General features: G+C 43.5%; 3 protein-coding genes across 5 annotated transcripts; all 3 read left to right on the forward strand.

Annotated features, from left to right (window-relative positions):
- Window positions 1-11: 11 nt before the first annotated feature.
- LOC148334550 (troponin I, fast skeletal muscle-like) lies at window positions 12-4,049 on the forward strand. 2 transcript variants are annotated; one of them, XM_088299294.1, is made up of 7 exons: window positions 12-751; window positions 1,524-1,550; window positions 1,831-1,867; window positions 2,419-2,547; window positions 2,624-2,713; window positions 2,878-3,054; window positions 3,739-4,049. In XM_088299294.1, exons 2-7 carry the CDS (start codon window positions 1,543-1,545, stop codon window positions 3,832-3,834), a joined length of 537 nt encoding a protein of 178 aa, XP_088155420.1. In that variant the 5' UTR covers window positions 12-751; window positions 1,524-1,542; the 3' UTR covers window positions 3,835-4,049. The 2 variants fall into 2 exon arrangements, with proteins under 2 accessions (XP_088155420.1, XP_088155419.1); XM_088299293.1 differs by having other exon boundaries at window positions 721-1,550.
- A 460-nt stretch (window positions 4,050-4,509) lies between these two features.
- LOC148334551 (troponin I, fast skeletal muscle-like) lies at window positions 4,510-10,051 on the forward strand. Of its 2 annotated transcripts, none has more exons than XM_088299297.1 (7): window positions 4,510-4,622; window positions 7,528-7,563; window positions 8,104-8,140; window positions 8,315-8,443; window positions 8,508-8,597; window positions 9,399-9,575; window positions 9,749-10,051. In XM_088299297.1, exons 2-7 carry the CDS (start codon window positions 7,553-7,555, stop codon window positions 9,827-9,829), a joined length of 525 nt encoding a protein of 174 aa, XP_088155423.1. In that variant the 5' UTR covers window positions 4,510-4,622; window positions 7,528-7,552; the 3' UTR covers window positions 9,830-10,051. The 2 variants fall into 2 exon arrangements, with proteins under 2 accessions (XP_088155423.1, XP_088155424.1); XM_088299298.1 differs by having other exon boundaries at window positions 4,516-4,591.
- Window positions 10,052-13,434: 3,383 nt separating this feature from the next.
- LOC148334552 (troponin I, fast skeletal muscle-like) lies at window positions 13,435-17,452 on the forward strand. The gene is made up of 7 exons (XM_088299299.1): window positions 13,435-13,603; window positions 15,125-15,149; window positions 15,227-15,263; window positions 15,786-15,914; window positions 16,265-16,354; window positions 16,606-16,779; window positions 17,301-17,452. The coding sequence occupies exons 2-7, from the start codon at window positions 15,142-15,144 to the stop codon at window positions 17,376-17,378; spliced, it is 516 nt and encodes a 171-aa protein (XP_088155425.1). The 5' UTR covers window positions 13,435-13,603; window positions 15,125-15,141; the 3' UTR covers window positions 17,379-17,452.
- Window positions 17,453-18,149: the final 697 nt, after the last annotated feature.

Genomic DNA, 18,149 nt, shown 5'->3' on the forward strand with positions numbered 1-18,149 from the left:
AAAGGTTGTAGCATGCATATTTTTTTCTTGCTGGATCATATCATGAAAAAAAATTGTTGTTTTGTGTATTGTGGTGACTCAAGAACTTTTAGTGACGTGCTGGTTTTATTGTCACACCGCAAGAAAGCTCATTTGTCTTGAGCTGTAAACGTTGCCGAAACAAATCTGAGCGTTGTAAATGGTTGCGATTGCTAACCGTTCAAAGTTGTTGAGCTTGCGTTTTGGCTGCAGATGCTGCATTTTGTCTGTCACGAGCCCAGCAACCTCCAGAGAAACCGATTAGCGCCAGATGACGGACGGACGGCGTTCCCACGGCGACGTTTAAACATTATCGTTATTTACTTTTTGTTTGCTTCTATTTTTAAACCAAACTGAACAAATGTCAAGTGTGCTTGTTGGTGTTGGTGCAACCACAACCTTTTTTTTTTTTTTTTTTCAATTTACCAATTTCTCTCTCTCACTCTCTGGCCTGAGTTGATGTTGAGGCTTTTCAAATGGCAAATGTTTCAAAGAGACGCCGACGGTCCTCGCCAGAATTGTATCACTTCCACTTCCTGTCCATGTGGGACTTTGGGAATAAGAGCACAAGTGGAAATTATTTTGGGGAGGGGCGGGGTTTACGGTGCAGTCTCGCAGATGCTGCCCGTTGATTGGTCGGTGATGAAAATCTGCGTCCATAAAGAGAAAGACAACAGAACGCAAAGTCAACTTTGAAGGTTTTCCATGCTCGTCCCTTTTCTTCACTTCAAAGGTAAGCCCATTATTTTGATTCTCAGTTCACGTCGCATTTTTTTGACTTAGCATTTTATTTTGGCTGACTTTCCTGTTCGTGTAGTCGCTCATTTTCAATCATTCTGTGAAAGGGGAAGTCCAGCCCGAAATGATCTGGACTGTACTCTGTTTTATGTCCCAACAGCATTCTGGTTTGCATTATGTTTGTGGCGTTTGAATTTGGCAGCAAAATGCAGCCGTTTTTTTAGGCGGCGGCCATTTTGCTGTTTGCTGTCGCCTGAAAATGACATCACAGTTGCTTAGGTGATGACCAATCACGGCTCACCGGTTGTCTGACTTTCGGTTGGAGTTTTCCGCTTAATTCATTTTCGGCGAACATGAAATCAATGAAAATGTGGCGCTTAGGCCAGCGCGGCTGCATACAACATGTTGGGATGAAAATATTGGGGTTGACTTTGTCATTTCAGGTTGCTCGTTTCCAATCGGACGCGTTTGTCATTTTTCTTCTGCTGAAATGTCAAATTCGGTGTGGATCGTTCAATTCAAAGAATTGACGTGACTTTTAACCTCGCCTGTTCGAAGCTGAAGTTTACGCCAGTTCACACTTTTAGTTGTCGTTACAATTCAAAGTCATCATCATGAATCCAATTCAAATTTGTTTAATTTTTGGCACTTGCTCGCTCAGAATTTGAGCGAGTTTGCGGCTCATGGAGTTTTTGCACGCCTTTTATGTTGTCGTTGTGACGTGAGAGTTTGATTTATTTTGATTTTTTTTTTCTGTTTTTCGGCAGTTTGAGGACAAGATCCAACATGTCAGAGTGAGTCACAAATTGAAACATTTTGTTTCCATTTATATGCTACAATAATTTTAAAATCAACAAAACGTTTGACAATATTTAATTGATATATATATATTTTTTTTTTGGTCGCGGTACACTCGCCTGTGTTGGTTCCCGCTCAGTGACGGTGTCTGTATGGGATAAGCGGTGTTCAAGATGACACATGCTGATTGTCTTTTGGACTTTTTTTCTTTGATCTGAAATCTTCCCCAACCCGGTATATATATTTTGTTTATTTTTTGCGGTTTCAATCTTTCAGGAAGAAAATGTCCTCAAGTCGTAAACATCACCTCAAGGTACAATTCCGCTTCTGCACTGCACACTCGTACTAAACCTCCTTCGCACTACTTCATCCCTACTCGCATTCAACTCTGAAAGCCTGGCCACTCTCACAGGACAGACGCCAGCGCCATTCATTGTCAAAGTGTCCTATGAAATCTGCCTGGCAACACAAGCTAGCTGAATTCTGATTGGATAAAAAGCCGCCTGACTACACAACAATAAATGAAATCAACTTTTATCATAAATAGCATGATGATTTCTTGATATTGGGTCATGTTCGACCAGCAGAGACGACGGCCCCCCACTGCAACAGACACACTTTATACGACACACACGCCACACTTACTGGCCTACCTGCACACTATAGTACCAAACCGTGCACTCGTGTCTTGTCACTGCTTCCATTGCTTAAACGTCTTCACGAGGTACACACCAGGTGACACTTCTCAACACGACGTGCAAGTCTATTGCCCACAGCACGGCGTACTCGAGTACGCATCGCAATCAACTTGTATCTGCTGATCATATTGTGAGATGTTGACCCTCTTTTGTTTTGTGTGTTCAGAGTGTGATGCTGGCCATCGCCAAAAGTCACCTTGAGCAGGAGGCCCGGGAGCGTGAGGAGGAGCGTAGGCGCTACATGGCTCAGTGCTGCCCCCCGCTGGTGCTTCCCAACACCATGCTAGAGCTGCAGGTGTGTGTGTGCGTGCGCGCATGCGTGCGTGCGTGTAGACAATCCAGTTAGGAGTGGTGTGTGTGTGTGCGCGCAGGATTTGTGCAGGGAGATCCACCACAAGATCGACACGGTGGATGAGGAACGCTACGACCTTGAGATGAAGGTCAACAAGGCCAACAAGGAGGTGGGCGGAGACGAGACCTCTCTTGTTAAATTGTGAATTTTACCACGTCACGTGACATGATACCGAAGTTTGTTTTAATTTTTCCTGCGATGGCAGCATAACGTTTTGTCTGCACAACGTGAGCGCTTGTCTGCCGTGAACGGCGTCGTTGTTGTTGTGTCCAGACAGAAGACCTGAAGATCAAAGTGCAGGACGTGACGGGCAAGTTTAAGAAGCCGACGCTGAAGAAGGTGCGCATGTCGGCCGACGCCATGCTGAAAGCGCTGCTGGGCTCCAAGCACACCGTCAACATGGAGCTCAGGGCCAACCTCAAGCAGGTCAAGAAGGAGGTCAAGGACGAGGTCAGCGCAACTTCTTGCTTTTGCGTTCATTTAGCGAAGCGGGAAAAAAAAAAAATCCTGATCATCCGAATAGGCGATGACGTTGGCAAGTGGAGCGTATTGCGCAGCAACGGAATGTTTTGGCTTCTTATCGTCACCTCGCATAGTTTCATTCCCCAAAAATAAAATTTACTGACATGTTGGTCACATCGCAATTCAGAACAGGTGATGTGGACTCTCACCGGCGTTCAAAAGAACAAAAAGAACTTTTTTTTTTTCAACAAACATTTAATGGAACATTGAAAAAAATGCATTCATAATAACAATAATTGGAAAAGAAATTCTTCCGCCCATTATGTTTATGTAAGCAAACGCGCATTTCAATCATGAAATTCGTCAACAATTTTGAGTGTTTTATTTTACATTTGAATGCAAAATTTTCATTTCATGAAGTCAAGTACATCATTAAAAACGAACCAAAATAATTATACAAATTCCAAATGTTGACATCTGGCTTCATAAAAAAAAAAAAAAGGAAAAACCCGATACACCGTTTCCATTTTTCGCCAATAAATCAACGGAGAAGACCACGTGTGATCTGATGACGGCTTCTCAATTCACGTCGGTGAATTATTTCCAATAATGTTGATGGCGGCAGTTCCTTTTGGACTTGATTGCCGATTATTTGCGTCGTTTGTGTTCCAGGACAAGGAGCTGCGCGACGTTGTGGACTGGCGCAAGAACATCGAGGACAAGTCGGGCATGGACGGCAGGAAGAAAATGTTCGAGGGCGACGCCTAGCGTCCGACGAGATGGCCTCTCATTGGACGCTGCCACACTCAAAACAAGTTTGGCTTTCCTGCGCTTGTTAATGATGTCAATAAAAACAAGAAAAAAAACAAGAACAATGATTTGGTTGAGTTTGAACTTCAGGGTCGTCACCACGGCAACAATCTGAGTGAGAAGATGTCCAAGCTTGTCGCCTTTTCGACCCAACGCAGGCCGCCTCCGCTGAGCCGATTGGGTTGGAAACATTTGACAAGGACGCTCCGAGCGCAACCTTCACCCGACTCCCTCGTCGACTCAACTCAAAATGGTCTCGGCCGATTCGTGGCCATTCTCGTCACGTGGCTCTCTTCGTGTGTTGCCCGCCTCGTTGTCTTGCTCCTCAAGTCCGTCTTCATCCACACCTTCATCCTCCTCGTGTTCCTCATCCTCACATTCCTCGCTTCATCTTCATCCTCAGGATCTTGATGCGCCTCATCTTCACCCAGGTACCTCCCTTATCTTTTGACATTGCATCCGTCATCTTCATCCTCATCCCAACAAAAAGCAAACAATCTTAAAGGTCAGTCGGTTATTTATACAAGGGGCGTCCTTGCGTGTGTGTGCGTTGTATTACACGACCTTGCGTGGCCATTGGCCTGCCGGCTAATCCGCTTCCCTAAAGAGGAGACGGCGCATTCCCGCCAGCGTGGCATTTAAAGCTCATCTCTCATCCCGAGCGCAAGACGAGCCAGCGAGCGAGCAAGCGAGCCCACCGCCGGCACCCCTGCAGGTCAGCGACACGACGCGACGCAACACGACAGGCAAGCATCCTCATCGTTCTTCACTTTGCTCAAAATGTCTTTTGAGGTTCTCGTGACGCCTCGTCGTCATTTGAGGAACAAAATGCAATGCAATGCCGAGTTTTTTTTTTTTTTAATGAGTACTTCTATGACCACTATTTGTGTTGAGGTCGCGTCAAAATGAAGACGGTCGTCGCTTTGTGGGCGTCGGTGTGACGCTTCTCTGCTTTGCATGTGGTGTGCATTCTTTAGCAGTCAGCAGTGGTGTCAAATTTTAGTTCCCCACCCAAAAAAAAAACACAACGAAAGATATGACAAAATGTAAATATTCAACGGCGCGTTATTGACAAATGAGATGAATAATAAGATCCTAAATTGCGACCCGATACGACTTTGTTCTTTAAGACTCATCTCATTGCGGGTGGCTTGAACTTGAAGTGAATCATTGTGATAAAAACTAAAGACAACCGAAATACGTTCAAGAAATAATATATGAGTTGTCATATGATGTGACATTTTCTTGAGTAAAGTTATATTGTCTTATATTTTAGCAGACATTTCTGGTGATTTTGGTAAAACTCAAATCAAAAAAACACGGCGCTCAAATCAATCCAATATTTGCTCAATAATTGAAAAGCGCCACATGTCATTTGACGACTTCACGTGCACGTTCCTTAGCAACAAAAATCAATAAAAGAAACGCATTTGATAAATTGAATTATTTCCTGATCCTTACAAAAATATTTTTTCAATAAAACTCTCTCCATGGAAAAACAAAGTTCAACTAAAATATTTCGTCATTTGAGACGATGTCACCGAAGAGTGAATTAGAGTGAATTTTTGTACACCTTTATCAATGCATTTCATTTTCTAAATATTTTAATTGAATTTATGATGCACAATTTACTGTCACCTGTCAAAATGAAACCTGACTGCTCTTTCATTTAGTTTTTTTTAAGTAAAATAAAAAAAAAAATCATTTATGACCTTTTAGTTGTATTATAAATAAAACCAAATGTCAGATATTTTTGACATCATCTCAAGCAGCAGCAGCTTCTTCGTTGACTCTGTCGTCATGGCAACGAGCACAACAGGATGCCATGAGGCCGATGCCTGTCCGAATGAGACGCAGACAATAAATACACAAAATAAGTGTCACGCATGAGAGTGGAAGCTTGTCAAGTCTTTTTGGTCTTTGTCAAGAAAATATTTAAATGCAGTGAGCAAAAAAAGAAGGAGGGAAAAAAAAACCCCGTCTAACTGACAACATGGCGAGCGGGCGAGTTTTTAGCAGCTGCCTTCTATTTATTTCTCTTTGCTCATCTGAAAGCTTCTTGCGGCTGCGTGTTGGATTACAGGCCCCGCAGACAATCTCGTGGGCAGATGTCCCTCAGCATCATGTCCTCGCGCCTCTCAAAATACATTTCAAGCAGCCCCCGCCACCTCCCCTTCTGCTGATGACAGCCACTTGTTCTCGCGCCAGAAACGCCGATGCTCTCGTCACTCCCGACGTCTTTTCTTTTAAGACGAGCTCGTCGTCATTTTTTCCTCCTCCGCGACAGCTGAGTCCGCAAATAGACACGGACAAGCCGTCTGATTTTGAACCCCCCCCCCGCCCCGAGTAAAACACACACTTTTACCACCTTGTTTTGCGCTAAATAACTTACGTGAAACATCACTTTAACAACATGACAGACTCTAATCTGAATTCAATAAATTAGGCATGGTAAAGTACCGATACCAGGTAGCATATCGGGTCGATACCGGCCTTCTTTCAAGCGATCAAGTAGTCATGCCGATTCCAGCCACCGATACTGTCAGGGCAGATCGAGTTAAAAATGTTCTTTGCAATAATGTGTGTCCCCATTAGACAAAACATGGCATTGTATAGAAAAAGATTTATGTGGGGGAAAAAAACCCGTTTTCTTCCTTTTTTTTCTCGGCGGTTACATTTTATGCAACACCGCTCGCTGCAGTCGACTGAAATTGACGCTCCAGTGCTGCCCTCGGGTTCATCACATGACTTAATCCTGAAAACAGGTGAGCGGCGACGCTGGCTTTTGGTGCGTTGACAGCAGCACAAAATGTCAGCCTCCTAACCTAACTGAAAATGACTGGACATTTTTATTCCATCTAGCCGTTGTTCACCTGAATATCGTGTTTGGACCAGCGAGTGCGCAACGAATATCGTGTTGGAAAGAAAATGTTGGGCGAAACTTTCTCTGGCAATTATTTATTTCATTATAATTAATTATAGATTTCTCTCTCTCTCTCTCTCTCTCTCTCTCTATATATATATATATATATATATATATATATATATATATATATATATATATATTTAATTAAAAAAATTAAACCAAGCTGCCGTTATTTGCGAAAATGATCACCTTTTGACAGTTTTGTTCTGATTATGGCCGAATTTGTTTCTTGCGCGATTATTGACTCCTTCCGCGAGCTTATCACCAAGAGAATTAGGAAAACAGTGTTGGCAAACATTTAGTCACCTAGCGCTAGCCGCTAGCATGTAACACATGTGGCATGGGGTCGCGCTAACATTAGCACACGAGCTGCCCAAAATCTTGATTGCTCGCCAAGATTATCTGGACAGTTTTCAATAAGAGACTTTTTTCTAAATTTAAACGTGGACATTGAATCTGTGTCAGTTACTTGAGAGATTTTCACATCCCAAAATAAACTCGTAAGAAGCTGATAAAATCCTGAGGGTATCGCTAATGCGCTAAACTTTGACTTGACTCCATTTTCACGCCAAAAAAAAGAAGCCGTTTAAAAAAATGTAGCGAACAACCACTTTTGAGTTCAGAATTGTTTTAATTGAATAAATATGACAACGAATTATCCATTCTTCTTTTTTTTTTCACTGCACTACATGTAATCTTATCTTTTTCTGTTTTTTGTCTTGCAGATAAGGTCAACATTGAGAAGTCATCATGGCCACCGAGTGAGTGACATCACAAAATCACGCGTCAGATTCATGAAGCACTTTTTTTTTCCGCACCCATTATTCATGCGCTCACGCATTTGCACTCTGATGACGGTCAACAACCTTGTGTAGCTACGGCGACATTCACCGGCAACTAGCTGTACAACCGTGTGAGCGGTTACTGGAGACAAAGTGGCTCAAGTGTCTCGCACGAGGACACGACGACCATACGTGACTCGGAAAGAGCGGGAATCGAACAGCGGACCCGCCACTTACTGGACAAGCCGCTCTTAGCCGCCCCAACATTCACTGCACTTGCAAAGCATGCGAACATTTATCGCGTTAACAACCTGCATACACCTGTCGAGTTAATTTGGCTCCATGGGTAAAATATGAAGCCTACTGTACCCGGCGAAAGTGAAAATATAGCACGATAGCAACATTGGGCTCACTTCAAACAACTGGAAAAAAAAAAGGCTCTCGAGATTCAATAAAATGTCTGCTAGCATTAGCACGTTCGCGGTCAATCAGTTGACTGTAACGTTGTGATTTGTGCAGGAAACGACTTTCTGCCAGACGCAAGCACACTCTAAAGGTAGGTACGTGCGCGCGCACGCGCACGTGCTCGTTTGTGTGGGCATCCGGCCAACTGGGTGACGTCGACACAAAAAATGTCTGCCTCAAAACTATGATCATGAATCATTTACGAACCAATATTTGCGTGTGTGCGTGCGTTCCAAGTCTTAAGTGAGCACGCGTGTGCCCTCAGAGTTGCATGCTGGTGGTGGCCAACAACCTCCTCGAGGCCGAGGCGACCGAGAAGGCCGGCGAGCGCGAGAGGTTCCTGGCGGACAAATGTCCTCACATGGACATTCCGTACTCGGGTGACGAGCTGCGGGTGAGTGCACGTCCGTCTTACGCCGCTCGTTTGCTGGCGTTCACGTGATGTCGTCCTCACGCAGGAGCTTTGCAAGAGCCTCCGTGAGCAGATTGACATCAGCGAGGAGGAACGCTACAGCATCGAGTTCAAGCTCAACATGGTCCTCAACGAGGTGAGATCGATGGGGGGGGGGCATTTTGTGTGAAAAATTGTTACCTTGCTCGGAAACACTTCCCACCTTAATAAAATAAGTGGATTCGACTATATAATAAATTAGCCAGCTAATGATTGTGACAGGATTGTGGTATTGCCCACCCTCCGCCCCCCCGTAATGGTATGCCCCAGTCGACGGGTTACGTGAGGTCAGATTTAAGAAACACAGGCACGCCTGAAGGCACGCTGCTGTCTCATGTCTCTTCACGCACAAACATTGATCTTGAACTAAACGTCTGCCGTTAGCATCTCTCCGGCGGCAGCATTGTGTTTGGGGGCGCGGTCCAACAATTTTTATCGAGGTCGGAGGGTCGAGGCCAGAAGGCGAGCCAGATCGCAAGATGGAGGGCGGAGGACTGACCGGCAAAAAAGGGTCAAGCGCCCAGCTCTGATAATAACCTAAAAAAAATGTCAGAGATGATAAAAGAACGAATGAGTTGAATTAGAAATAAAAAAATAAATATTTCGTCAAAAGGATTTGTGGCCGTTGGGCTTTTGTGAAGAGAGAAGACCATTGCCGCTCTACGGAGCTTTTGTGAGAAGAGCGCAATTCCATTGATTTCCGAGAAGCGTAAGAATTTCTGTGTTTCCTGTGAGAAGAGTGCAACATTTTCAACACATTTTTCATCAGTTGGCTTTTGTGAAACTCGAAGGGCATTTCTTGTCCTCGTTCAGAAGAAGACACTTTTCTTTCGGGAACCTCGAGAAAGAGTTGTTATGGGACCACGTTTCAAGCGCCTGGTGCGGTTGTGTCGCGCAGGTGCGAGACCTGAACATCAAGATCGTGGACCTGAGGGGCAAATTCAAGAGACCTCGTCTGAAGAAGGTGCGCATGTCAGCTGACGCCATGCTGAAAGCGCTGCTGGGCTCCAAACACACGGTCAACATGGACCTCAGGGCCAACCTCAAGCAGGTCAAGAAGGAGGTCAAGGAGGAGGTGAGGCGCTTGAGGGTTTTCTGAAACGTTCAAAGATGTCTGCCAAGATGTTCGAGGACGCTTGTTGGAACATGTTTGTGAGATATTTTGGGATGCTATTTGGGAAATGAGATGCGTCTGAGATCTTTGTCAAAGTTTGCGCCGCGCTCACGCCGGACTTTGCGTGTTTTCAGGACAAGCAGCTCCGCGACGTTGGCGACTGGCGTAAGAACATCGAGGACAAGTCGGACAGGAAGAAGATGTTCGACAGCTAAACACCGACGACACGCTTCAGCTTCTGATCTTCTCGTTCAAACGCCAGAGTTTTAAAAGTTCAACTTGAATTTGTGAAGGAAATTTCTCGATTAGCGCTCGGTAACGTTGGAATGGAAGACAGAAAGTTCAACTGAATGACGGCGTTTAGTTTGAGGCGTTTGTTAGCCGCCGCGCTAGCACGCTAGCGTGTGACGTGTTTGGAATAAAACTCTTGTGCTTGAGCCACTTTGCTTCTCTTGGTGTTTTCTTCTTGTGTTTGGCATTGACCAATCAATGGACTGCAAATTCCAGCAATAAACTTGAGCCTTCAATTTTATGATGCATTGAAATATCCCCATTTGATTTCTTTCTTTATTTTAAACCTACTTCTCAAAGCTGTTGCCCAAACACAGCATAAGATTGTTGACTGAAATGATTTGCCTGTTGAGGTGATTGGCGATTTTAGCATCATGCTAAAGTTATGCTAACCAACAATGATTCCCCCAAAAATTCTTTCCATAACAGGAGCAACTCATTTTCCACACTGAGCTAAACGCCTTTCACGCCCAAACTTCAAATCCAACTGTTGACGTTTTGTTCTTTTGTCTTCTTTTATTTGTTGATTTTGAAGCCGTTCTCCTCGACTCGTTGCTGAAATGCTAATGGCTAAGCTAGCCGTGAGCTCAGCATCCATGGAAATGCTTTCACTCAAGTTGTTTATTTGAACGAGGTCAGTTCACTTGATTCCATCGTGTTTCGCATCAAAGACTCTTATTTTCTTGCGCCTATTTTTGTCCTTGCAGGTTAACGTGATGCCAACGGTGTTCCGTTTTGCAACGTAAAACGAGGAGGCCCAATCCGCAGGTGAGTTTCTCTTGCTCTCTCGTCAACGCAGTCCACGTTGAGCTCTGGTCGTGACCTCCTTCAAGGTGGACCGTTTTTTTTTTTTTACACTCTCATATTCTGACACGTCGACAAACCATAAACGTCTGCAGTCATCTTGAGAGCTACGTGTCAACCCGTCGCATAGCCCAGACAAATAATCCTGTGACCGTGTCGCCTTCGATGTTCGTAAACACAAAAAGCATGCCGCTAATGCTTCATAAATCCTATTAATAAAGACGTTGGCATCCAAGTGACATCCTTTCAGTAAACATGGGTTCCTTGGGTTACTTTAAGATGTGCAGGTGAGGAGTGACACCACAAACCTGCAATGGATCATCCAAGAACACGCTAAAAAAAAAACACATCGGCCTGCAATCGGCAGCAAACGCACGCTCACGATCTTCACGTGAAAGACATTCTGTGAACAAGCTACATATTTAAAAAAAAAAAAAAAAAGCCTGCAAAGGATCTTCACCGACATTGGCGCTTCCTGAATCGGTTTGCACGTCCAAATGACATCCGTCGTTAGATCTTCAAAGAACACACGAATAGCATTCTGTGGGCACGCTAACCATCGTGAAATAGCTCATAATTTTCACAAACAGGCTAACGATTTTCATTGAACACGTTACGTGTCGTCACAAAACACGCTTTTGATCTCGCGTGCTGCGGAGGAAATATTCTTAAAATCCTTCGTGAACATGCTCAGGATCTTTCAAGGACATGCAAATAGCATGGTCTGGACATGCTAACCACATACAAATAGAATGCCAGCACTCTTCAAAGGACACGTGAACAATGAATTCAAATAGCAAGACGATTGAAAACATGTGCGCTAGCTGCACTTCCTCAGATGGCCACTAGGTGTTCCCTAAATCGTCCATTTGTCTGTCTTGTAGCGTTCAGCGTCGTATTTCATGAACGCGTGCACTTCCTCAGATGGCCACTAGGTGTTCCTCCAAGCTGAGAATCTGTGCCTCAAACGCTGACTCGGCGCCGGGCCGCAACCGACGCGTTTTGCTGCCGTAAGGTGACACGGAGACTCCGGACATTCCGGAGGCTCCGGTCACGCAAATGGAAAAACGTTTGCTCGTGAACCGGTGACCCTTGACCCAAACCGCCGCCTGCGACGTTCTTTCTCTCGATCATTTTACCAGCTGGTCATGACCAATCTTTTTGTCCGCGGGGCAGACGCCGACAAACGTTGGACTGGTCGCCAATCAATTTCGACTGGTCGAGTCCAGATTTCACGGCCGATTCTCCCAACTGTGAGGCAAATGTGCTAATCCGTAGCTGAGCGCGCTGCCCCACTATGCAAACAATGTGCGTGCTAAAAATATCTCGAAGGTTCCGTGCAAGCGGAGCTCCCAGCAATTAGCCAGGAAACGTAATCCAGGTGGAAAGTCCAGCGCAAATCTGCTGCCTCCGACTTTTTATAGCGACGACATTCTTCTTCTTTTTCATCCTCCTGCTTCTTTTTCTGCTTCGGGGCCGCCGCGCTGGGCTAATCGTCCGGCTAACCGGACTATTTATAGACAGTCTGCGACCATGTCCGCTTGTTCGGAGCTTTAATCACCATCTCCGCCGTTCTCCCGACGCTTTTTTGCGCCTTTTGCTTGAAACGCCTTCCCGAGTCGCTAGTTGTCATTCGCACCAAAACGGCGCAAGCACATGTTGAAGCAAACATGCTAGTGGTCTCGCCCGCTACTCGGAGGCTGTCAATGTTTATCTCCACTTCACGCGTCTGTAGACACCCTCGCACGTTGTTATAGCGGCAAGATGGCCTTTTTGGAAGCTGGCATGTCAAAGGTCAAGCTAGCTCAGCAGAGTTTGCGAGCATTTATTGTAAGTATATTGATTTATGTCTCATTTTCTTTTTTATGAAACAGCCTTGCAAGTTGCTAGCCATTGCCAGCAGCGTTGGCCAGCATCTAGATCAAGAAAGTGTTCAAGCTAACATGCTAATGCTAGTAGAACATTGTTGAGGGAGTTTTCTTTGCTTCTCAACGTATCGAAAGTGACCCAGAAGAGCTTCTCACGTGCCATTTCAGTCACCGATATGAATAGAAGGCAAAATTTGAGATGCCCGCACGCTGTACCTACGTGGCAGCCATGTTGGTGGGGTCATGTTCCCATCAAATACAATGCCTGCATCTTGGAAAGAAATTCCTACAGTTTACTGCCACACCCGAAAAAAAAAACAAAAGAAAAAAGTTCAGTATTATGTTAAAACCACTTGATGTGATGAATTTCACACTTTAAGTATCACGTTTTTATTTTTGTAAGGTACATTTAAATAAAAAAAGGAAATGCTCTCTGTAAATTTAATAAAATAAGAAGAGAAAAATAAGGAAACATTTTCCCGCATTTCAAACTATTCTTAAAAAATGCAAAATAAATCATGGAAAGGTCAAAATACGAAAAACCAAAAAATAATAAAGGACATTCTTCAAGTATAACCCAAAAACTGCAAATAAATAAATGGAAATTATATATATATATATATATATATATATATATATATATATATATATATATATATATTTCCTTTTTAAAAATCTCCAAACTCCCCAAATCTGTATTGCAACGTTTGTGTAAAAGTTTGCGCCTGCTCCTTCATTTTCAGCTTTCTTCCTCCCCCTCCTCCCCCTTGCGCTCCTTTTCGAGTCGAGGGAGACGCTGCTTTGGATGTTGGGAGTCAGAGTCTCATCCCTGGCGGCACGGATTTGATATTTGATCAGCGGCGGATGTGCGAGTGGGCGGGCGGCCCTTTTCCTTAAAGAGGAGCCGCGTGGCTTTTGCTCCTGCTATGTAAATGTATCCGTGTATATATTAGCACGTCGGAGCGCCGCACACTCTTAGCGCTGCCTCTGCTGCCTCCTTCTTCTTCTTCTTGTTCCTCGGCACAGGTGAGCCGGCGCTTCCTCGGCCGAGCGTTGCGACCTCTTGACCCTTTGCTGGGCCTCCTTAACGAGCCTTCGAACGGCGCTGCCGCATGCTTTCCTTTGCCGGCAATAGGAACGCTTTTTTATATTTATATTTATATTTATATTTATATTTATATTGGTAAGTGTTACCTCAAGATTAAGTGTCAAAAATTGATTAAATATTTTAACTCAGTTACTCCGTTTTATTTGGTTAAAAAAAGAATTGACATATCTTGAAAAGCCAAATTCAAATATTGTGCTAGATTAGGCGTACAAACAACCCTGCTCAAGTTACCACTGCTGCAGTGTGATGCTTGTGGGCACAACTACAAGTAGACGTTTTGAGAATTGTTGTTACGGAAAATTCCTGTCAGGATGACTCCGTTTTAATCGTATTCAAGGATAAAAAAAACAAAACAAAACATTATAAGTCTTTGATTTAAAATACATTTCATATTTGGGGATTTTGCATTAATTACAAGATATTATTCAAGTAAATACCTGTTACAAGCTTCACAACAAATAGGAGTTGAAAAATGTGATTAATCGCAATTAATGCCATTCCATTCCAATATATATATATATATATATATATATATATATATATATATATATACATATATATATATATATATATATATATATATATATGTGTGTGTGTGTGTGTTAATAATGTGTGTATGTAAATGTGTAATTTTTCTGTGCATTTTTATTTTTGAAAAATATTTTGGTCTCTGTCATTCTCCATTTTTCTTTGATTTAAAATTTTATTTTTTACCTGCAAATATTTTCCTTGTGTTACATTTGATACTTGTTCCTTTTTTTTAAAAACATTTCTATGTACTTATTCATATTTATTATTCATGATTTGACAATTTTTTTTCCGTTTTCTATTTTAAGTGATATTTTTAATTGATTTTGAAGGCTCTTAATTTTTTATTTAATTGAATTATTTACATATTTATTTAAAAATAATTTAATAGTTTTGAACAAATTTTTTTTATAAATTTTTTTGAGATCTTTTATTATTTCCATCGGCTGTGTGTGAGAATTATGCTTTGTAACGTTCTCATTCTTTTTGCGCGTATTTTAGTTTTTTAGTTGTTTTTTTTTTTTACTCGAGGAATTTGAACGTTTTCGTTTGGCAGATGCCCGTTGACAACACGGCTCTTTGTCAACTTTTGGCTGACGCAAGTTGCGCAACATTTCTGCCCACGGCGACAATGACGATGTCTCCCGAGGTTTTGTTGGCGATGAAGCTGGCAGTATTTTTGGCGCTGGCGCGCGCGATGCTACACTAGATTTTCTTCGGTGAATTATTTTCCGTGAAAGGAGTCCGGACGGTGTGGATTCCCCCGAGAGATTTGATTTCCCGCCACGCTCTAAAGAGATTATCCCGGGTGACATTTGACCCCCAGCTGTTATAAAGTGCAAAGTTCGCAAATAGATTGCCACCCGGCATCCAGCGCGTCTCCTTCTAATTGCTTCTTCTTCTTCTCGCAGCCCCGAACGCCAGCAACATGTCTGAGTAAGTTGCAAGATTTCAAAAGTACTCGCAAACATTTTGTCGTGATTTATTTTCACCCCGCTCCCCCAATTTTTTAGGAAAAAGATGTCTTCCAGCCGCCGGCATCACTTGAAGGTACACCAAACGCTCGAGTTACGTTCCAGATGACGTTACTAGTTGGACTACAAGTTACTTTATTCGTGGAATTATTTTGTGTATTTTTAAATGTTGCCATCATTTCCGTGAACTGCAACCCGATTCCTCCTTTCTAAGTCACTGAGTTACTTTGCTGATGAATTGATTTTGAAAGCAGCTTGTTAAATGACAAGTTAGTTTACGGCTTACATTCCGCAGGATTTTGTTTTTGTCAGTGTTGCCACTGTTTGCCCCGAGAAGTCATGTGATCACGAAATTATTGAGAACGCCTTTGAAAAATAACTTTGTTACTTGTCTGATGATTTGATTTTACGATTACCAGTTACTTTATTCGTTACATTCACTCCGACTGCGCGCAGGAGCCCAATTTATACACATAAATGCTACGATAACGTAAGGCACAGCTTAGCATAGCATGCTAACTTAGCTTAGCCCATATCAGTTCGCTACGAGAAGGGGCGTAACAACCGCCTGCGTCCGTCTTTGCTTGGTTGCTTGCAGAGTTTGATCCTCTCCATCGCCGCCACGTGGATCCAGCAGGAGAAGCAAGATCTGGCCGTGGCGAAGCAGAACTACTTGGGCGAGGCCTGCACCAGGCCCAGCCTCAGCGGAGACCAGGCCACGCTCATGGTCGGCTCACCGCAACCCGCACTCTGTCGTACTGTACTTTCCGAAAACTTTCGGTCATGACGACGTCACACGATGATCGTCGCATCGGGATGACGTCACCCGCCGATGATATCGCGAGAATCACGTCCCACGAGGATGTTGATATCGCATCATGAATTTGTCCCATGATGATGATGTCATATCAGTATGTCATGTGATCAAGTGGTGTGACAAAATCAGGTGATGTCATCCTTCGATGATGTAACATGATGGTGGCGGTGACGATGTCACATTTTGATGATGTCACTCGACGACAAAATAGGATCACAATGTCACATGCTGATGACGTCCCCGTTTGATGATGCGTGCAGGACACATGCAGGAAGTTGAACGCCCTCATCGAGAAAGTGGACGAGGAGAGGTACGACTTGTCGATCAAAGTTGGAAAAGCTGACAAAGAGGTAAGGGCACATTTTTCTTATTGCGCTACACTTTAGCATGCTGGGCAAAGCGGATAGCGTGTCGCGCCTCGCGATTCCCGGTGGACATGGAGCCGACGCGAGCGCGATGCAAAACAGATGCGTTATTAATAGCATTAGCGTTACCGTTTGTAGCGAACTTGTGTCTGACTACAGCGCAAAGTTGTTTTGTGGCTAGCACGTGCTAAGCTAACATGCGCGCGCGCGCGCGTGCTCGTCCTCCTCTTGTGCAGATCGAGGACCTGAAAATCAAAGTGATCGACCTGGCGGGCGTGAAGAAGCCGGCCCTGAAGAAGGTGCGCATGTCGGCCGACGCCATGCTGAAAGCGCTGCTGGGCTCCAAGCACACCGTCAACATGGAGCTCAGGGCCAACCTCAAACCCGTCAACAAGGAAGTCAAGGAGGAGGTGAGCTTCGGCGACCACATCCATCGCCGTGCGCACCGGCTCACGTGTGGATGACGCAGACTCAACAAAACGCACAATTCGTGTCACGCTGAACATTTCCGATGACGGCTGATTTGCGAGGGCCCAACCGATTCATCGGCCGGCTGATTTCATCGGACGATCGTTGCTGTTTTGAAATGAGCAACAATCTGCCACCTTTTGCGGGTCATTTATTCATTTATTTTTAAACACTTTTACCCGTGACAACATAATACAATACAATAGAACACAACTTTATTTGTATAAACAGAAATTCTGAAATTCAAACTCCCTCGTCAGGGTAAAAATGGCAACAACAACAAAAAAAAGTCCATTTTTGACGATTTATCTTTTCTCTCTGTTGTTAAGTTCAGTTCAACATTAGTGAACGTACAAATTCTTGTCAATTAATAATGTTTTAAGTGTGACGGGACGAGACCACCATTAATCGGTGATCTGAATTTTACACTATTAAATGACACTGTGTGTGTGTGTGTGCGCAGCCAGCGGAGGCGGTGGGCGACTGGCGTAAGAACATTGAGGACAAAGCAGACAGGAAGAAGATGTTTGAGTCGTCCTAAAAAGCATTTTGTGCATTTATTGTCATCAAAGAAATGTTTGTTGTTTCATTAAATGTTGGCCAAAGTCAAACTTTGTCATGCTGCCGTGTGACTCTGTGCAAACGCTTCGTATCCATTTGACACACAAGCGCTCAATTAGTTTCGTTTTTTCATCAATTATATTTTTCTAGATTTATAATGTCTGGGTGTGTTTGATTGAGATAGCAATTTACAAAAGTGCATCCCAAAATGAGCTTCAACCCAAACGTTCGTATAACTGGACATAAGTTTTGGTTACTTTGGATTTGCTCAAACTCTTTTCATCAGAATCTCTTGAAAAAAAGAAAAAAAAATACATTTAACAAACACTCAGTGGCCATTTAATTAGGTGCTCCCTCAATATCTAAAATGTGGCTTTAATTTGGAAAAATTTGCACCTTTTTATACTAACGCTTTGATTATTATAAAATGAATAAAAACATTTGTTTAATATAAACGATTTATTTTTGTGCTTGAGCTTTATCAAACGAGCTAGAGAGCTATTTCGAATACTTTGTTTAAATTTGGGGTTTTGTCATGACAAGGATTTCCCTAATATTGCGTCCAGTGATCGTTTGTGTTTTTTTATTGTAGAACGCGTGTGACGTCACCGTGAAACGTTTTGTAAACGCAACAATTTGAAACCCGCTTTTAATGTGATTGGGTGCAGTTGTCGTGCTCAACCACACGATGTCGCTCCTACCCACACGATGTCACTAGAACGCTTCCCGCTTCTCGTCATGACGTCACGTG

The sequence above is a fragment of the Idiotropiscis lumnitzeri genome, chromosome 6, assembly GCF_059441095.1.
Source record: "Idiotropiscis lumnitzeri isolate Australia: NSW breed Sydney's pygmy pipehorse chromosome 6, RoL_Ilum_1.0, whole genome shotgun sequence".
NCBI lineage: Eukaryota > Metazoa > Chordata > Actinopteri > Syngnathiformes > Syngnathidae > Idiotropiscis > Idiotropiscis lumnitzeri.

What these genes read in the sequence shown, in the direction of transcription:
- LOC148334550 (XM_088299294.1), top strand. An exon ending in ACACCATGCTAGAGCTGCAG is followed by an intron (nt 2,548 to 2,623) that starts GTGTGTGTGTGC and finishes GTGTGCGCGCAG; the next exon opens with GATTTGTGCAGGGAGATCCA. An exon ending in TCAACAAGGCCAACAAGGAG is followed by an intron (nt 2,714 to 2,877) that starts GTGGGCGGAGAC and finishes TGTTGTGTCCAG; the next exon opens with ACAGAAGACCTGAAGATCAA.
- LOC148334551 (XM_088299297.1), top strand. An exon ending in TCAACATGGTCCTCAACGAG is followed by an intron (nt 8,598 to 9,398) that starts GTGAGATCGATG and finishes TGTGTCGCGCAG; the next exon opens with GTGCGAGACCTGAACATCAA. An exon ending in AGAAGGAGGTCAAGGAGGAG is followed by an intron (nt 9,576 to 9,748) that starts GTGAGGCGCTTG and finishes GCGTGTTTTCAG; the next exon opens with GACAAGCAGCTCCGCGACGT.
- LOC148334552 (XM_088299299.1), top strand. An exon ending in GCCGCCGGCATCACTTGAAG is followed by an intron (nt 15,264 to 15,785) that starts GTACACCAAACG and finishes GGTTGCTTGCAG; the next exon opens with AGTTTGATCCTCTCCATCGC. An exon ending in GAGACCAGGCCACGCTCATG is followed by an intron (nt 15,915 to 16,264) that starts GTCGGCTCACCG and finishes TGATGCGTGCAG; the next exon opens with GACACATGCAGGAAGTTGAA.